General features: G+C 45.5%; 1 protein-coding gene across 1 annotated transcript in view; it reads left to right on the forward strand.

Annotated features, from left to right (window-relative positions):
• Window positions 1-3,132: 3,132 nt before the first annotated feature.
• Window positions 3,133-19,777, forward strand: part of CRISPLD2 (cysteine rich secretory protein LCCL domain containing 2) — a 45,143-nt gene continuing 28,498 nt past the window's right edge. The window contains exons 1-2 of the mRNA XM_028740082.2: window positions 3,133-3,351; window positions 16,430-16,751. Of these exons, the coding sequence (XP_028595915.2) occupies window positions 16,503-16,751 (249 nt within the window). The 5' untranslated portion in view covers window positions 3,133-3,351; window positions 16,430-16,502. The remainder of the gene's footprint in view (window positions 3,352-16,429; window positions 16,752-19,777) is intronic.

Below are 19,777 nucleotides of genomic sequence, written 5' to 3' on the forward strand. Positions count from 1 at the left end.
TATGAATGACGGTGAAACAATCGATCCTTTTTGATAAAGGATCACACCAACAGAACCTTTCCATTACATTAAGCAGACTTTTTCAGGGAGCTAAAAAATAATCACTGTTATTAAAATATCATTTTTTCCTCAAGTGGGACAGCTCTTGAGTATAGCATCAGAGCTCCCCCTAATGTTCTTCAGGGTACAGGAAGCTGCCTCTTTGGAAACATGGTCTATGAACATGCCAACTTCTTGGGCTCAGGTTTTTTCTGATTACTTTTTGCATCATGGCTTATGACACTTACATGTTTCTGGAAGGTTTGTGGCAACTTACGCAGTGGCTTGCCCTGTTTATCTCAAATGAGTCAATCTGGGAGGGAGAAAAGAATGTGGGTTGCGGTCTCACTGGCACTGCATTCTGCAGCGTGCCCAGGTACTCTGAAAGAAATGGACAAGAGATTCAGAGGCTGATGCAAAACAACAACAACAACAACCTAATCAGGACTCAAATCACTTCCACATTGATTATTTATAGAGCAAACATCCTGATCTGTTTGCACAAAGTTTGCAGGAAGTTTAGGCTACACTTGCTATTTAATGAGCATTCATATTCTGATTTGTTTGTAGGAAGCTGATAAGCTGTGTCAAGCAATTATTATTCCACACCTTCCTGATCACACAAAAAATGGGTGGGAGTATGTTTGTTGCACAAGAGTTTGGAATTAACCTCCCTCCCTTCCTTCGCGTTTCTAAACTGCTTGCTATTTTAAAGTATCTGAGAAGAAGACAAACATACATCTAAAAAGCAATCACGTATTGTAAAAGGAGAGATTTAAAACATTTAAAATAGTATTTTAAAAACAGGTGGAAACAGAATTTCAGTAATAACAGCATCCGATCTCATCCACAACAGGGAAATCCTGTGGAAAAATAAATGTCTTTATAAGACACCTGAAACAACAGATGGATGGTGTTTCACAATGGGCAATAGGGAAGGCATTCCACAGTGCTTTGTGAAATTCTGTATTGCGTTTTGGTTATTTAATGAGCAGTTACTCTGATTTCTTTGTGAGAAAGTTAGACAACAGTACATCAAAGCAATAAAAGGTAAAGGTAAAGGACCTCTGATAGTTAAGTCCAGTCACAGATGACTCTGGGGTTCCGATGCTCATCTTGCTTTACAGGCCAAGGGAACGAGCGTTTGTCCGCAGACAGTTTTTCCGGGTCATGTGACCAGCATGACTAAGCCGCTTCTGTTGCAATGGAACACTGAAACCAGAGCAGCGCACGGAAACACCATTTACCTTCCCACCAGAGCGGTACCTATTTATCTACTTGCACTTTTGGCGTGCTTTTGAACTGCTAGGTGGGCAGGAGCTGGGACCGAGCAACAGGAGCTCACCTGGGGATTCGAACCAGCGACCTTCTGATCGGCAAGCCCAAGAGGCTCTGTGGTTTAGACCACAGCGCCGTCATGATGGCTATGTTCTGTTTCCATTGTCAGGGACAGTACCCTTCTGAATACCAGCTGCTGGGAATCACAGGTGGGCAGAGCGCTGTTGTGGCCAAATCCTGATGTGGGCTTCCCAGAGGTGGCCCAATCCAGCAGGCTCTTCTTGTGTTTTTGTATTCATGCATTGCAATACATTTCCCCATCACTTCACTTCCTGCAGTTTACTGTGCAAGACCTCCCAATCAACTGTAATTGCATAAACAGAACTTGCTGGCATGTGATTGCATCACATCTAAAAAAACAGTGACAGACTGGAAATGTCCTAAGCCAATGGGAGCAAATGCTCAATATACAGATTGTCTGGAAGTGACCTTGACTGCAGATGGAATAGCTCATTACATCTCAGCTAACTACACCAGTGAGGTTGCAAAGGCAAGAGCTATGGGAATGGCCACAGCTCAGTGACAGAGCATCTCTGTCGCATGCAGAAGGTCCCTGGTTCAATCCCCCATAGCATCTCCATGCAGGGAGAGCTGGGAAAGTCTCCTCTGAAAGAGAGCTGCTGCCAGCCAGTGCACTTAACATCCGAGCTAGCTGGAGCAATAGTCTGGTTCGATATAAGGCAGCGTCTCATGTTCCTATGCTCCTTCACCCCGTCAACCTCTCGCAGCTTCGGAAAGGAGACTCTCGGCAGTGCCTCCAGTCAGCCCGCCTGGGCAGTGGGGAAGCCGCGTTTCGGAGCCGAGCGCAGCCATAGCAGCATCTAAGAGCCGGAGGGAAGCAGCGCCTGCAGAAACGCCATGCGCATTTGTAGGGAGGAGGCGCGCGGCCAATTCTGCAGCCACTCCGGCCAAAGAGGTCAGCCCGTGCCTTCCTCTGAAAGTGAAGGCAGGGGCAGGCGGATCGGGGATCTACCGGCAGATCTCAGGATGCTTTTCAGCAGGGATTTGTGTCCCCCAATTTCTTCCCGCCCTAAAATTGCCCTGCTGGAATGAAGATAGTTCGGACTAGCCAGAAGTAGATTAAAATAAAAATGCCAGAGAGCTCAGAACTGTGAGTTTCCACATCCAGTTTTGCTGCTTAAAACAAATTCCTGGACTCCGCGCGCTTTTGCGCCTGGGTCCGCGTGATGGATGGATCTGGGGATTCTAGTAAAACACGCGCAAAGTAAACACCACAAGCCCGAAGCTCGCTCGCTCGCTCCCGGTCTAAGGTCCCTCCCTCGCCCCCTTATCTCGCCAATCCACTTTCTCAGGCAGGAGGAGACGTCTAGCCAGCTTGCCCATTTCACTCTGGTTACCAAAATGGATTGCTCCTGTCTACGCTTCTCCCTGGCGCTGTTCGTTGGGGCAAGTGCAACACTTTTGGGGAAGGGATTGCAGTGAAAAAAATCTGGCAGCAATTATTCAGCTGCCCTAACCGTCTCCTTTTAACTTCACACGTTAGGTTCTGTTCAAGGGAAGACTGCGGGGATGGGAAGGGAGGAGAGGCGGCTTTTTTGTTTTTTGGTGGAGGGAGTTTCAGTCAAATCTGTTGAACTTCGCCTTCAGTGCAAAGCCCCTTCTCTCCTGCAGAGGCTCAGATGCTGCTAAGGAAGCGCATCTTCCAGGGAAAGAGAAATGATTCACTCGTATCTTGTCATAAGGGGTGGGCAGTGAGGGGGGAGGAGGAGGAGGAGGAGGAGGAGGAGGAGGAGGAGGAAAGACAGGATGGTATAAAGCAAGAGACCAGACACTGCTCTGCCACAGTTGCTCTGAGGTCCTGGGAGAGAGACGGAGTACACACTCTTCTTCCCGCTTCTCGTCTGCCCGCCTCTCCTAATACTTGAAATAAGAGACTTCGCCACCCGCAGGTTCCAGAGGAGTAAATATAACAAAGAGGGTCTCCTTCCCCCTCCTTCTTCATATTTTGCAAAGGTGAGTGCCGATTTTCTTCCTTAAAAAAAATTCCTTACAATCGGTGTTCTTGCCCCTAAAGAATCCAGAGGGCGTAGCATTTTAAGTGAGAATTCTAAGCCTGATCCTTAGAGATCAGTCTCAGGGGCTCTGGAGATTTATAGCCAGTGAATCCGGACTCCTTCCCCTCATCTGCTTCCTCAGAGGCATGGGGTAGTTTTGTCCATTTTGGCTCTGTGCTTTTATTTTTGTGTCTTCTTTTTTGTGTAATGCTTTTATTTGCTTGCATTTTCAGCCTGCTCTTTGGATTGCATCCAACTTAAGTTAGAGCTAGGCCCATTGAAATGAATGGACGCCAATAACTTGGGTCCATTAATTTCAATGGGTCTACTCCAAAGAGGACTCGGTTATTTAAAAATTGCATTTATGTCCCACCTTTCCTTCCAAGGAGCTCAAGGTGGTATACATGGTTCTTCCCCTCCTCAGTTAATCCCCACAACAACCCTGTGAGGTTCAGCTTCATGACTAAGTGGAGATTTGAACCCTGGTCTCCCAGGTCTAAGTCAAATGCTCTAGCCACTGCACCATACTGGCTCTAGATACATCCCTTTGAGAATTATTTAAAAAAAAGAAAGTGGCAAACAAGAGCAATTATTATTATTAGATGGAGCTGATATTAAGTTGTATATCCACTTTGTTTTATAGCTATGTGTATTTTTTATTTTTAATGAAAAGGTGACTGAGTTTATTTATTAAATGAAACTCACATGCGTCCACATCCATCCATGCCAGCTCTATGCAAACTGAAAGAGTGTGACTGACAGGCTCATATTTGTCCACTTACAACTTTAACCCAGTCCAAAAGCCAACATTGTGTCTGCTAGGCTATATACTTGCTCCCTCACAAGGGCTGAGTCCTTGGTATGTCTGTCTCCTGAACCAGATCATTTTTGCTCAATGTTTTATGGAACACAGCAGAGCATCTGGTGCAATCTTCACCTCTCCTCATCTTATGCATGGATAACCTTTGTTCCATGCATTGCCTGCTAGTAAATGCTTCAGTGAAGATGACTAAAGAATTTACATTGTGCTTGATTGTAGACCTGCTGCAATCAATGCACCTAAAATTAGTCATGCCCATTAACTTCAATGGGTCTACTCTGAGTAGGGCCAGCATGGCATACAACCTACTTTCTCTTCCTCCCACATTAGCTCATTAAAAACTGCTGACTTGAGTGCCAGTAGACCCAAGACGTAGTAATTTGAATAATTGTCAGAAAATATTGGATAGTTTTATTTATTTATTCTGACATTTAAACCCCATCTTTCCTCCCAGGAGTTAAGATAGTGGACATAGTTCTTCCCCTCTCCCATTTCTTCCTCACAACACCCCTCTGAGGTAGGTTAGGCAGAGAAACAGTGACTGGACCAATATTCCTAGATGACTGAGGATTTGAACTTAGATCTCCCGGGTCCTAATACACCACACTGGTTCTCAGCAATAATGTATTTACCTGTCTAGATGTTGGATGAGTTGTTGTTTTTTTAATCAGGAATGGGGGGGAACCTGTGGCTGCACAGATGTTGTTGGATTCCAGCTCCCTTTATGATAGGATCATACAACATAGTCTTGCACTGAGTCAGATTGTTGGTCCATCTAACTCAATAGTGTCTACACGGACTGGCAGCAGCTCTCCAGGGTTTCAGGCAGATGGACTCTCCCAGCCCTACCTGGAGATGCCATTGGGGGATGGAACCTGAGACCTTCTGCATGCAAGGCAGAGGCTTTTCCACTGAGCTATGAATCTTCTGGGCTGGGGCTGATGAAGGGTAAAGTCCAACAGGGTCTTCACCTTAAACAAGCTGCTACTTGTGTGAAATAGCAAGCTGCTTACAAGTTATATTAAAGCAACATCATTCATTCTAAAGCTGGCACATCCTAATAGGCTTGCTCCCATCTATTCAGCCCTTCTGAAACTCCTCATTTTCCATCATGCTCTTTCTATTAGGAACCCATGGCGGATGGCAGTCTTCAGCAGATTCACACGACTTAGGCTGTTATCCTGTAAATACTTACCTGAGAGTAAGTTCCATTAAACGGTACTTCTGAGTAGACATGCATAGGACTGCTCTGTACTAATCCAGGGCTATGCATGTTTACGCAAGCCTAAATCCTACTCTGTTTGGTGGGGCTTGCTTACTCCTGGAACAACATGTACAGGATTGCAGCTATCGTTGGTTAAAATATATTTTTGCGGGAACATAGCTGATGCTGAAGAACAACCAGAGAACATGTTGTTCATTTTGGTTAATGGTGTAAGAATTGCTAAATGCAAAAAGGAAAAAAAACAATATCCTTAACTAGTCAGCTCTTCAGTGGGTTGCTATGTACTCTTAAGAATCAGAAGGGTTGACTATTTGGGCTGGGGTAGAATGAATAGGCTTCTATGGCCTATAAACTAAGTGGGCTATAATTTTAAAAGGGATTATTAGATCCTATGGGCTGATTTCAAGATGGGACAAATCTCTGTGTTGAGAATGTGAGTTCAGCATGGACTGCTGTGGCTGCTGGAAGGATTAATCCCATCTCCCGGTTGAGAATTAACCATTATCTGTTTATTGAGCTGCACAGTTCAAATACCTATCAAGTTTTTAAACAGATCTGTAATATGAAGACAGGGGTCCCCAACCTTTCTGGAGGGAGATTGGGGGCACATTTCAGAATCTGTCAATGTACCCATTTCACAGAAGACAAACTGACAATGCAGAGAAACCCCTCCTCAAAGAGCAGGCAAAACATCTACATTCCCTCCCCAATAAAATACAGACACAGGGACACAAGAAGCTGCCTTATACCAAGTTAGGTGACTGGTCCACCTAGCTCAGTATTGTCTACACTGACTGGCAGTGGCTCTCCCAGGTTTCAGACGGGAGTCTCTCCTGACCCTACCTGGAGATGCCATTGATGATTAAACCTGGGACCTTCTGCATGCAAAGCAAGTGCTCTACCACTGAGCTATAGTCCTTTCTCCAAATCCCAGTTCTCAGGGTTCCATGTACAGCATAGATTGAAATCTCTTTGCAAAAACACAAAGCAATGCTCTGAGCACTTGGCCAAGCATTCATCTGATAGTTTCACCTGCTGAATGCTGTGCTCATGCACAGATCCACCATGCCTTATTTTCTAAGAAGGCAGTTTGCTCTTGGGAATCATAGCTGATGGGACTCTGTGCAAGAAGTGTGACAGAACAGGGGCTTCTTTTATTGGCCAATCCTGCCTCAAGCCAGGGGTGTGGGGTGACTCTGCTTTTGTTCCCAGATCAAATATCACTTCAACTGATCATACCAAAGGTTTCCCTTTTGTTCCATCCCTCCAGATTCTTTTTCCACATGAGGCTTCTCCTGGGTCTGCACCAGGAGGCATTTTTTCTGCCGACTCATGGCTTTCTGATCCATCCCAGATGTTGACGCGGCATCCGTAGCCTAAGCCCGGCGGATTGAAAAGGAGGCCATGCTCCTACAGTTTCCTCCTTCCTCCTCCCCACTCCCACCCTCTTGCTTAAAACAAAAGCAAAGTTTATTCAGCTGCCTAGATGGCAGCAAGATCCTTTCAAAAGAACTTCAGGCGCATACCAAAAACTTCCAACACAAACACAGTTTTGTTTGGGCAATTTTCTTTTTGGAAGGAATCTCAAATCCTGTGAGCCCACGAGAGCTTGACTTGAGGGGTCGGTGGTGGTATAGAAAGCCCTAAATTACGGTATTGGGAGCCCAGGTATACCAGAGAAAGGGCCTCTTCCAGGCATACCCTGCCCAATTATTAAGATCCTTCTGGTGATCCACTGCTTGCTATCTCAGCTGGTTTGCATGTCGCTCTTTTATCCCAGGGGAAGAACCTTTGTATTTAGCCTTTGGGGCCATCGTTCTTTGCTGACTCTGCTACTTTTGCTTTCTTGCACTTCATTGTTTCCTGAGACAATTGGGTGCCAGCAACAACAGCAAAAGCTTCTCCTGCTTTGTTTTTGTTTCCAATTTAAGCGTGGTTCCCAGGAGTGCAGTGGCCAATTCAGAAGCACAGGATACCTTCGTGACAGTCACCGTCAAGTCCCCTCACACCCTTCCAAGATTATGCAGCTTTCTAAGATTCTACAACAATATTATCATTATACAATATTAATAATTAGGGGTGCTTTGCAACAATCAGTGCAGAACCTCCATGTGTTGCCGTTCAGCTACTATTTTCTGTACACATACATGGGCAAATGACTTGGAGCAATCCAACATCTACTTTTGGAGTTACATGTTTTCCATGAAGTTCCCTTGTTTGGAACAGAAGCTGCACACTATTCTTTTGAAATGGAAGCACCTTCTGCTCTCAGTGTTCCTAAATACTTAGCTTTGGCTCAAAAGGCTCCCGTTTCATGCTGACTGGATGCTGGAGACAGGGACCCTGCTGCAGAAACCCTGGACCACGACCCCACTGATGCTGCCAGGCTGTCATTATTCTTAGGTGGGATTCAACCACATATTGGCAAATACAGGTTGCACCATTGTCAGTCAGTGAGGACATTACTGAGCAAGACAGACCAATGCAGACTCCTTAAGAAATGCAAGAAGAGCCCTGCTGGGTCAGGCCAATAGCCCACTGAGTCCAGCATCCTATTCTCATAACGGCCAACTGGCAGATCACGAGTGGCATCAGTGTTCTCCCTGCATGTGATTCCCAGTGACTGGTATTCAGAGCCATACTGCCTCCAATAGTGGTGGCAGAACCCAGCCACTGATAGCCTTATCCTCCATGAATTGGCCTGATCCTCCTTTATAGGCATCCAAGCTGTTGGGCATCTTGGAAGGAGGCATCCCTTGGGAATGAATTTCTCCAAGAAAGGAAGCACAGCAAATCTTGGAGGAATGTGGTGTCCATGGACCCACCACCTGATGAGAAGTCTGGTCTATCAGGCTTCTCCCTTAACCCCCCCCCCCACTATAGTGTAAGGAATGGGGAACCTCTTCCTGACCCACCAGGCACCTGACCCAATGCGGCAGTGAAAGGCATGGCTTAGATTCAGGGATGGGGGATGAGCAGCTTAGCCATTGTGCTACATAATTGATTGATTGAGAGAGAGAGGGGATCCTGCTGTGGCTTAATGATCTCGAGTCTTCCAAAGTGAATAGCGGGTCATTCCTCTGCTTCCCTGCACAGGGGCACCTTGGAAATCATAAGCTGGGAGAGAACTCTTGCTTCTGCTCCCCTTTATCACAAGACAGAAGAGCAGCGGCCAAGCTCCCAGCTGGAGGCCAATGCTAGACAGTGCTGTTAGCTTAAGCTGCATAAAGAGCAGACAGTTCCCTTCGAGGTCAGGATGGGATAAGGAGGGGAGAGTAATTAAAGTGTTTGCCTGTCCCCACATCTGGACTGTGTGTGACACAGCAGGACTTTTCTCTCTGAACATATTTATATGGGGCTGCATCCAGTGTTGCCTTTCGGCTTGCATGGCAGACTTCCACTGGCGCAATGGGATTCCCCCCCCATCTCTCTTCTCCCCCACAGTCCCACTGGTGATACACCCTCAAAATTTTCTCCAGATGGTTGGAGAACCCTTTGAAGCAGATTTTTTGGGGTGTGGGTTTGTGTGCAACAGGAAATCCCACTGGGCAAGTGGAGTGTCGCCCATGCAGTGCTGGATAGCATTGGCTAGGTTTATGACGCTCTTCCTCCAGGTTGTTCTGGGCAGCATTCATAGGGTCCACCAAGCAGGGGTGGATGGGTCAGCCTAAGCTCACCCCATTCATTTCTCCTGGTGTCCTACCTTGATCTCTTCAATCCGGTTTTGTGCAGATTTCTTTGAAAGAATGCATGAAAAGATTGCATTTAAATTGGACACACTATTTGTACGCATTTCCTTCAAATGCACATTTTCCAATGTTTTCCAGTGCAGTTTCCCCATAAAACACTTGCTTGAAATGCATTTGAACTATAAAACATGCATTTTTTTTAAAAAAAAGTGGAAACTGCATTGCAAAATTCAAAGGGGTACAAAATTCAGAACTGTAGTTTCAAGAAAGTTCAGGACCGTCAAATTGAAGTCTTCTGCAAAAGAGAGGCCAAACAACATTTAAGGCTGTGCCTACTCCACACACACACACACACACACACACACCTGCAATAACCTTGGGAGGAAGGTTAGCCTAAGAGATAGGGACCAACACAGGTCATGGAGTGAGAAGGATTCAAACTCTGGTCTCCCTATTCCTTTCTGGAGGCGGAGTGCTGGACTTGAGAGAAGGTTGTGGTCTGATCCAGCAAGCAATATAAAAGGTGCCTTGCTGGCCTATCCAGTCCAGCATCTTGCTTTCCACTGTGGCCAATTAGATGTCTTTGGGAAACCCCTAGCAGGGCATGAATGCAATAGCCATCTCTTGCTGTTGCTGTCTCTGGCAACAGGTGTTCAGACTGATACAGCCTCTGAAGAATAGAGCTGGAGCAGAGGGATATTGATTTTGTTCATGCTACTGCTCTTTTGGGGAGTTAAAAGCTGGTCAGGAGGCTGAAGTTAGAGCTAATTAGAGAGAATTGCTCAGAAGCAGGATCTAGGCCAGGCATAGGCAAACTTGGCCCTCCAGATGTTTTGGGACTACAACTCCCATCATCCCTGACCACTGGTCCTGTTAGCTAGGGATGATGGGAGTTGTAGTCCCAAAACATCTGGAGGGCCGAGTTTGCCTATGCCTGATCTAGGCTAAGCAGAGGAAGTTTGGGATCTTTCTTCTTGAACCAGATTCCATTCCACAACCTTAGGTTGATCCTCTGAGCCTTTGGATTCTGGAGAATGTCAAGGAATGTGAGACTGGCCGACGAGTCAATGCTTGCTTGGCGCATAATTTCATTATTTCATTTTAAATCATGTCATTGCTGAAATTCCTGGTTCTGGCCACTGTCAGTGACAGGATACTGGATGACTTGAGAGGGGAAAGAGAACTTGTGGACATTTTGGCCAGTCTCTTTGGCCAGTGTTTACTTCTCTTCTTCCACAGATTTTTATCAGTCTTGAACCGGCTCCTCCTTTTAGAGAAGCACTTTCTGCATCTTGTAAATTACTCACGCAGGACACTGCAAGTCACTCAGCACTCTCAGGCGGAGAGAGGATTGTCTCAGTGTATTCTTTTCATAATCCCTCTGAGAGCTGGTTCTGACACATGATGGTTGCCATCTGGAGGCTGCTTTAAATTGGTCCACGTGGTGGTTGTCATCACGTGGAGAGCTGCTCACTCTAAAACAGCTATCCTAGGTCTTAGACAGTGAGATGGTTCCCAGCAGCTCTGTTGAGAGTTCTTAACTCGGGGACCTACAGCCCTCCAGATGTTGTTGGAGACCATGAACATCTGCAGGGCTGCAAGTTTGCTGCTTTTGTTATAAGTGAACTGGAAACCTTTTCTGAGGGGGTGGGAGAAACAAAGCTCAATAGCAGAGCACCAGCTTTGAATGCCGAAAGCCACAGCTTCAACCCCTGGAATCTATACTTTGAGGGGGATAATTTAGCCAGGTGATAGGGTAGAATTCTTTCTAAGACCCCGGAGAGCTGCTGGCAGAGAAGACAATACTGAACTGGATGGGCAAATAGTCTGACCAGATTAGGCATCTCCTGCAACCTCAATAATGCAAAATGTGTGCTCGGCCACTGGACTTTGACACCTGTCCCCCCAAATTAACTGCAGTGGGTCCCTAAATCTGATAGATGGCAGGAAAGGATTTTTGGTGGGTGTAAAGGAACACAGGAAGCTGCCAGCATTGTGTGCACTGACTGACAGCAGCTATCCAGGGTTTCAAATGGGGAACATTCCCAGTCCTAACTGCATGCAAACTAGTTGCTCTACCACAGGGGCATTCCTCCATTAGATGAATGGTTTATCTAAACTGGGAGGTTGTTCCCTACCTGTTCTAGATGGGTTCACACTCTCCCGAAAGGGTGAACCACGTCACTTGGAGCAAGCTCAAGCTTTGAAGCTGTGCTTGGCAAAATGGGCGGTCACTCTCCTATATTGTTGGGCCTCCGCCAGGCTTACCTGGTTCCAGCAGGTTCACAGATGCATGCTGGGCTGGTGCCCTTTAAATCCCCCACAATTCCCTTTTAAATTAGTGCTGCTCCAGAGCATTGTGGGAAACTAAATTGGTGGCCTCCATTGAGTCAGGTGTTGCTCATATGATCCATTATCTGGTATTTTCCATTCAGAGACGAATAATACCTCTGGGAACAAAGAGACAGTGGTCACATTCACACCATATATTTATACAAATATGGATCTACAGTGGTACCTCTGGTTACATATGCTTCAGGTTACAAACTCTGCTAACCCAGAAATAGTGCTTCAGGTTAAGAACTTTGCTTCAGGATGAGAACAGAAATCGTGCTCAGGCGGCACGGCGGCAGCAGAAGGCCCCATTAGCTAAAGTGGTGCTTCAGGTTAAGAACAGTTTCAGGTTAAGAACAGACCTCCGGAACGAATTAAGTACTTAACCTGAGGTACCACTGTACTTTAAACAGTCATGACTTCCCCCAAATAATTATGGGAACCGCAGTTTGCTGTTCAGAGCTTCCCTATTCTCTTCCCAGAGCTGCAGTTCCCAGAGTTCCCTGTGAAGAAAGATTGATTGTTAATCTGGAAACTGCAGCTCTGGGATGGGAATAGGAGTCTCCTAACAGCTCTCAGCACCCTTAATAAACATATAATTTTTTGATGGGTGGGGGAAGCCATGACTGTTTAAAGTGGTTTTAAATGTGCTTCAAATGTATGGTGTGGATGATTGCAAGGACAATACCCTGTCTGTTAACATGGTAAGGTCTAGCTGCTGGAAGGATTTAAAGAAAATTGGCTGAGGTGTCCGATCCTGCAGGCTCTCCATCCTCAGTGTGCCTACATAAAGCAGCTAGTTTGCTGCCTCTTGCGTGTCTGTGTGTGTGTGTGTGTGTGTGAGAGAGAGAGAGAGAGAGAGAGAGAGAGAGAGAGAGAGCGCCAACAAACATTACATCAGATTGGCACATTGCTTCCTCTGTAGCTTTACTGCAGAGAGAGCAAGCGAGCAAAGGCCTGGCCCTGTTTGGGAAAGACGGCCTGCGAGGTCTGATGGGGCAGCGGGGGGGGGGGGAGGGGGAGGGACGGGACGACGCGGCTTATGGTAACCGTCTGCTTCCCTACCTAAAAAGCTGTCCGCCTTGAGCGATGGGCCAGGCTAAAAGGCCACATTGTGGACGCTTTACAGAAGAGCATCTATTTATAACCCCCTCAGAGAAGCCTCTGAAAGTAGGAATTGTTCCCCTGAAGTAGGTCAGACTGTCTACAAAAGTAACAGCTTGAGGTTAGCCACACCAAGCCAGCCTCTTGCTTGAGTGGGGTTTTGCAGGAGGGTGTGTGTGTCAGTTGGGCGACGAGGACAGGACCAAATAATGCTGGAAAGAGAATGAGGTTAAGGCAATATTTGCCCTGAAAAAAAGGTGAACTCATCAGCCAGGAAGCTAACAGGCACATAGTTTGAGAAAGGAGAGGGGGTGGCTGCCTTAGGTTTATCAGTGACTGTTGGATGGGGAGAGAATGAATGGTGGAGAAGATGCTTTAGATGCACAGAGCTTAGAAGGCAGGGGCCCCTCTAAAGGGAGCTTGTTTCAAAGAGATTTCCTCTGCAGGGGGAAAAAAAATCTCAGTCTCCCTCTCCCTCCCTCTCTTTCTTCAGCTAGAATTGCCTAAAAAGAAATGTTTCTTGCTAAAGTTTCCCTCAACTATACAGAAGTGTCAGCCTCCAGATGCTTGGATTTTAATGTTTAATGTGTTTTACAAGGCTGTCTTCAGTTTAGGGACAGAGAGGAATTTGCTTTTCTTTGAATTTTTATGACAAGCACTATACTTGGAATGTTGCACTTCTGTGAGTTTTGCGACATGGTTCTCCCACCAGACAATGTGTACGAAAATGCATATATTTGGGGAAAATGCATGTAAAATGCATAGGTTTGTGAAAAACAGAGGCAAAAATGCTTCCCTTTGGGGGGAAATGCATACAAACATATGGGGCGGGGGGAGGGGGGGAAGAATCACACTACGGTGCTGACAAATTTCCATGATGCTTTTTCTCCTTATATACACAAAAGTCACACTTTGCAGTTCATGTGGTCACGGAGAGGCTGGGAAGTGCTCCCCCCACTCTGTGAAACAAGTTTAATGAAGGGAAGGAGGTGCTTGACACAGTGGCTTAGCAAGTAACTGTCTGGAGTGCCTCCCATCTTCTTTAAATGGGGGTGGGGTTTAGGGTGAGCTGTGTGGGGAGAGGTGAGGGGGTAAGTGAGGTTGTAAAGGGAGGGTTGGTCAGGTGCAGAGGGAGGGCAAACAGGTTTTTGGGGTTGGCAGGCAGAGCAAGCAGAAGTGGCAGCCCCTAGGTTGTCGGCTTTTAAAAATGCAGATTGCTGTGGAAATGTGAACTGAATTTAAGACCGGAAGAGTGAGAAACAAAGAGAAACTGAAATTGACAGTTCCATTCGTCCCAACTTCAGTTATTATATATGATTATATGTACATATATGATTATATGATATATGTATATGATGATATATTTCACAATATATCATATAGTGTGTTATAAGAACACAGTGCATAAACAAACAAAAAGAACCATGTAATCAAAGCATAGCCGAATAAACATGCGTGCTTAAACATCAGGCGTGGCAATGAAAATATTTTATCAGGAGCCTGGAAAGTTGGAAATTTTAGCAGGGAAAGTACATCTGTGCAAAATGGCTTTATGGCTTTGGGTAAAAAAGCTTAGCTGAAAAGTGTTTGTTCATGTGTGAAATGTATGGGTAGCATCTCACTATGAGGGAATCTGACTGCGCGAGACCACTGGACACGTGTACTTGTTGCATCAAAGCCATTCTCCGTCAATGTTACCACTGACTTAGGGCACATCCAGGCATCCTTTTGTGTCCTGGCACTTTCCCTGGGGAAACCCACATTTTATCGCTGAATCAGAGCAAACGGCAATCCACAGAAAACCTGAGTGCTCTGATTCAGCAGTAAAGCACAGGTTTTCTGGGGAATTCACTGGGACAAAATGAAAGAAAGAAAAGAAAAACCACTCAGACATGGAGCATTAAAACCCGGACTGGTGCCGAGAAACATGGCACAAAAGGAAGTCTGGATGAGCCCTTAGTGTAGGCATCTGGCTTGCTTTCCAACGGCCAGCTCTTTCCATTCCAGCTGCCTGAAGAAGGAATGTCACAAGGTCTTTGTATGCAGTGTTGGCTGCAGTTCAGTGGTAGAGAAGTTGCTTTGCATGCAGACTGTTCCAGGTTCAAAACTAAGGCAGATGCCTATGTTTCCTGTGCTCTCTTAAGTCACTATTAAAATTGTTCAACATCTCAGATCCATCAGGGCTCATCTTACATCGTTGCAGCTAAATATCTTTTTTGCCCAACTCCATCCCCAGACCTCACGGATACCATTCTAGAGCCAGTCCAGCACCCTTGTCTTTCCCCAGCAAAGTGACATATAAGCAATATAGTAAATTAGAGAAAATCCTGGTGCTTCCTTTGCAAAATGGACCTTTCATTTGCTCTGATATTGCTGGTGACAGATTTTGGGAGCTGGCAGAGGGTTCTGCGTCTGTTTTTCTGCCAGGCAGAAACAGCTCATAGCTCATGGCTGACCTCTTCAACCTGGCTCTTTGGGAATGTCTGCTGTCCTTTTCCATTAAGATGGGATTCTGCTTCCATGATAATACTTGGCAGGACCTCTTCTCCTGTCTGGGCTGACCTGGAAATCAACAGGGATTGGGGCTATTGAAGAGCTTATACAGGGTATAGATTGTAAGGGCATCTACTTTACATGCAGAAGGTTCCAGGTTCAATCCCTGGCATCTCCAGGCACGACTGGGAGTGATCCCTATCTGAAACCCCAAGACTCACTGCCAGTCAGTTTAGACAATACTACCAACGTCTAGGAGAACGCTGGCCCTACTGTTAGGCAGAGTGAAGCATCCACCTCTGGTAGCAGATGCTTGGTGCAAGGGGTAGTAAAATCTCAGAGGACAGAGTTTGTGCACCATGCAGCCTGCCTTTCACATAAACTAGCTTGCTGCCCTCAGTTACAGTAAAGGATGCTGTCATCTGTCTGGAAGTTAGAGCCTGTTGCTAGCACAGTTGGCTCCTGAATATGTCATGGGAAGGTGCCATCTACTCTTTCATCTCAGACATCAAAATGTCTTGGGTCAGCCCTGTCTGAGAGGAGGGGCACTGATGTGGGAATGAACCAAGTAATGGATTCCTCTCATGTTGAATGGGAATTCTGCCATTACCCCCCAAAACATGGATGACCTGCTCTGCCGAGGCCCCCATTCCATGCAGCTAATGTCAGAATGGGCAGCAACAACAACAACAACAACAATAACAGAAGAATGTAAGCTTTCTGTTTCATTTAATGGAGAAAAACATGACAGCTTGAAGAACCCCATTTTATAAGTTAGAGAAGCTTTTTCTTTTCTTTTTTCCAATTATTTTTTATTGAGTTCCAAAGATGTTAACAATTTAACTCCTAATTTAATACAAATTTAAAATAAGTTTTATAACTTGCTTTCCCACCCTTCCTCCTTGATGTTTCCATCTCCACCCTTTCCCACTGCATTATATAACATACTTTTATCTGTTACATTTTTCCTTCATTACGACTAATTATTCATTAGGGTAAGGAAACTTTTTCAAGCCACATTCCCTTCTGAGGGAGACATGCCAATGGTGGGTGTGCAGGGTCAGAGCCAAAAGTGGATAGAGCAGTGGATGTGAATTTTACCTTTTCTCCAGGACAGTAGTCCTAATTTCTTCACACTCTCACATCCTCCATCCAAGCGAGCAAGAAACATTAGAGTTCAAGGGCATGTTTCAGCCAGCCAGAAACATAAAAGCGTGTGTGAAATAGGGATGGTGAGGGGTGTGGCTAGGAAGAAGGTGTGGCTTGGGTAGTGTCATGAAGGCCAGACAGAGAAGCCCAGAAGCCCAAGAGCTTGCCCAGTGTCAGGCTGAGAATAACTAAACTCTCTTCACTTTCCCTCTTCACTTTCTAGATCTGTTGCACAGACCAGAAGAGATCCCTTTGTGGAGTGTTTCTTCTCTCATCCCAATTCCACTGAGCAGAAAATGGCCAGAAGTCCCACTCTGACTTGGACTGTCGTACCATTTGGGCTACTCTTCCTAGTCCATGGAATCCATTGCTTTTTCTTGCCCAATGCTACCGAGTTGGAAAGCATCCTCAGTAAATACCAGGAGGAGCAGCCCCACTCAAGGACCAAGAGAGCCATTTCTCGATCGGACAGAGAAGAGATTCTAATGCTTCACAATAAACTGAGAGGTCAAGTCTACCCTTCAGCATCCAACATGGAATACATGGTGAGTTCAAAACAATAAGTGAGGCTTAGCTCTGCCTCAGAATTTCCCTTCCACTCCTGCTCCTTTGTGTGCCATTTGTGCTTACTTTCCCAAGTTCTGGACATTAATTTTTAGGAAATATGCACCACAAACAGAAGCCGTCTTCTTGTACAGCTTGTAAGTAAAGACTATGTATTTTCCTTAGCTGCAGCTTTGGTGATACACAGACTTCAAGATCCCAGTCGTTACATTAGGATGACCAAAGATACGGTAATACTCAATTAAATGGAAGCAGGGCACAGGAAGGTTTTATTACACATTACAAGGGAGACTTAATATAGGCTTGCCTGCTTGGGTGACAGCCACCAAAACTGGTAAGCAAGCATCGATATCCCCTTTGTAATGTGTAGTAAAAGCTTCCTGCTGTCAGGTTGAGGTGTATTTTCCCATCTTTGCTCTACATCACTGGCTGCCACTACTGAGAGCGAATAAACACACCATGGTTGATTCCTATAACTTTGCTCTTTAGCACTGCTAAGGAATTGCTTTTCCACAAGCAGCTGGAGGTGAAATAAAAATGATGCCTCCATGTATAATTTAATATAGTGCTATATTATCTAGTGTTGCCCTTTTCTGTGGCCAATTTTCTTTTATAATGTTGAGACTCACAGGTAACTACTGTTCAGAGTATTCAGCCACCCAGAGTTATTCAGCAAAAGGGCTTTCGGATATTAAATGAAACTTGTATTGCTTCTGGTTGAGTGTGGCTGAGGGATTAACAATCATCCTTATTTTGCTATATAAAAGAGTGGGGAATGAAAGGTCACCAGTAATTTAACTGAAGAAGGAAATTCACTCATGAGGGGGCTTTAATCACTTATCTCCCAAGCCACACTCAACAGGAAGAAATGAACTAAGTGGAGCATGGCAACAGAAACCTTTTCTGTTTCCTTTTCCTATATCTAGTTGTACCACTTTCTGGTACCCAAAGTGTTTCCATAATTAGAAACAATCAATAGCTGGTTTGTTAGCAGAATGTTAACAAGAAAGGCAGATGTTAAAACCAGACCCAGAAAAAACCTTTCCAATATGTATCAGAGGGTTAGGGAGGAATTTGTTTGGACCATCTTTTGCAGGGGACAGGTGCAGCTGAAATATGCCCTTCACCAGATTTTGCAAAGCTGGTGTGATGCACAAAAACTACAAACCCCCACCCCCAAATATGTATTTTACATATGTCACAGATGATGCATTGGAAAGCATTGAAAAGTGGGTATTTTGGGCAAGAAAAGTGCGTACAAAATTCATATATGTTACATGCAGACTTTTCCTGTGTTCTTAAAAAAGAAAGGAAAAAGCATGGAAGATAAGAGTGTGGCATGTGAATGTGGAGAAACTGGCCCACTGAAGAGAAGGAACATTCTTATGTGTTGCTCTGTCCACTTTTGTCTCTGGTCCTGGCCATCTATAGCATGTGGTTCCCAGAAGGTTGCTCAGAAGGGAGTGTGGCCCTCAGGCTATGGCCCAGCTTCATAACGGACTCCTTGACTTAGGATGGGAGGGAAGCATCACATTTTGGGTGCCATCCCTGTATTGACTGTATCTCCATTCTTCAGCCTGGCCCTGGAGACTAACCTATTTTTGGTCTCATTTAGGCCATATGCCTGTTAACAAATTCCAGTAACAAGGAGTTTCTCCTTCAAGTGGTTTCCTGAAGCAAATTCAGCTCAGATTGCAGCTTCTTGAGTCATTGCAGCTGGAAAGGAACTGTTAGTAGGTCAGGTCAACCCAGGGCTACCCTCTGCATAGTTTGGTTATTCGCTCAACCTCTCTTGCTAGAAAAAAAAGAAGGCTCTTTTGCCAGGGCTCTGTCATGGCCTCGCCTGGCCAAGCTGTGAAACTCAGGGTGGAGCTATGCTGATGAGGAGGGTGGGTCTACTCTTGGTGCTAAATGCCTCCCAATGAATTCTGGAGGAGAAAGTAAAGCTAGATGGGCTGTGAATATGGACCTGTTGAGCCCAATTCCCTCCCCAGAGGATCCCTGAATAACACAGAGGGCCAGTGTGTTGTGCTGGACTTCAGATAAGGAGGCCTTGGTTCAAATTCCTGCTCAACCATGAAGTCCACTGGGATGGGTCTTGGGCCCATCAAGATGGGTGTCCCTGATTCAGAAATGACACATTCTGGAAGAATGGAATGTATCTCAGCCGGCTTGTTTGAATGTCCATTATTGAAAGTGATGATGCATAGAACATAGAAAGCTGCTTTATAGGGGCCAGACCATTGGCCCATCAAGTTCAGTATCATCTGTACTGACTGGCAGACGCTGTCTAGGGTTTCATGCTGGAGTCTTTCCCGGCCCTGCCTGGAGACGCTGGGGATCGAACTGGGGACCTTCCACATGCGAAGCAGTTGCTCTACCACTGAGCCAAAGCCCTTTGATGCACATCTAAGGCTATATACACCCAAGGAGCATTGCTCCTCACTCACCCTCCTCTCTCTCCCAGAGGCAATTCAGGTGGCACGAGACCATTTCTCATGTTTCCCCCATAAGAACCAGAGGTGAGTTTCTCACCTTCCGGGGAGAAAAGGAAGCAGTGTTATTTTCTTCAAAAATAGCACCTTAAAAATTAGATGTGGTGAAAACAGAAAAACAAATATTTTTAGCCCAGCAGCTTTCCAAGTCCTTTACTATTTGTCATCCAGGTTTTGTCAGTGAAAGAGGAATTTATAAATCCTTTCCAAGAAATTTCTATTACACACACACACACACACACACACACACACACACACACCCCTTAACACATTTATGTGGAAATCCTAAGCCTTTGGAATGCGTTTGATATAGGTCCAGTTTTCCACAGACTAATGAGTCAGAATGTGAATAAGTGTCCATGTACCCTACCTTATAGAGAGCAGTTCTCTCTTTGAAGGTGTCCTCTGTTGGCAGGAGGAGACTCCTCTGTTTGATTGTCCTGTCTGCTCCATGCCTGGTTTAAGGTATATATTTTAAGATTTTATATATGGATGTTTTATGATGGCCTATA

The sequence above is a fragment of the Podarcis muralis genome, chromosome 7 (assembly GCF_964188315.1).
Source record: "Podarcis muralis chromosome 7, rPodMur119.hap1.1, whole genome shotgun sequence".
NCBI classification, from domain to species: domain Eukaryota; kingdom Metazoa; phylum Chordata; class Lepidosauria; order Squamata; family Lacertidae; genus Podarcis; species Podarcis muralis.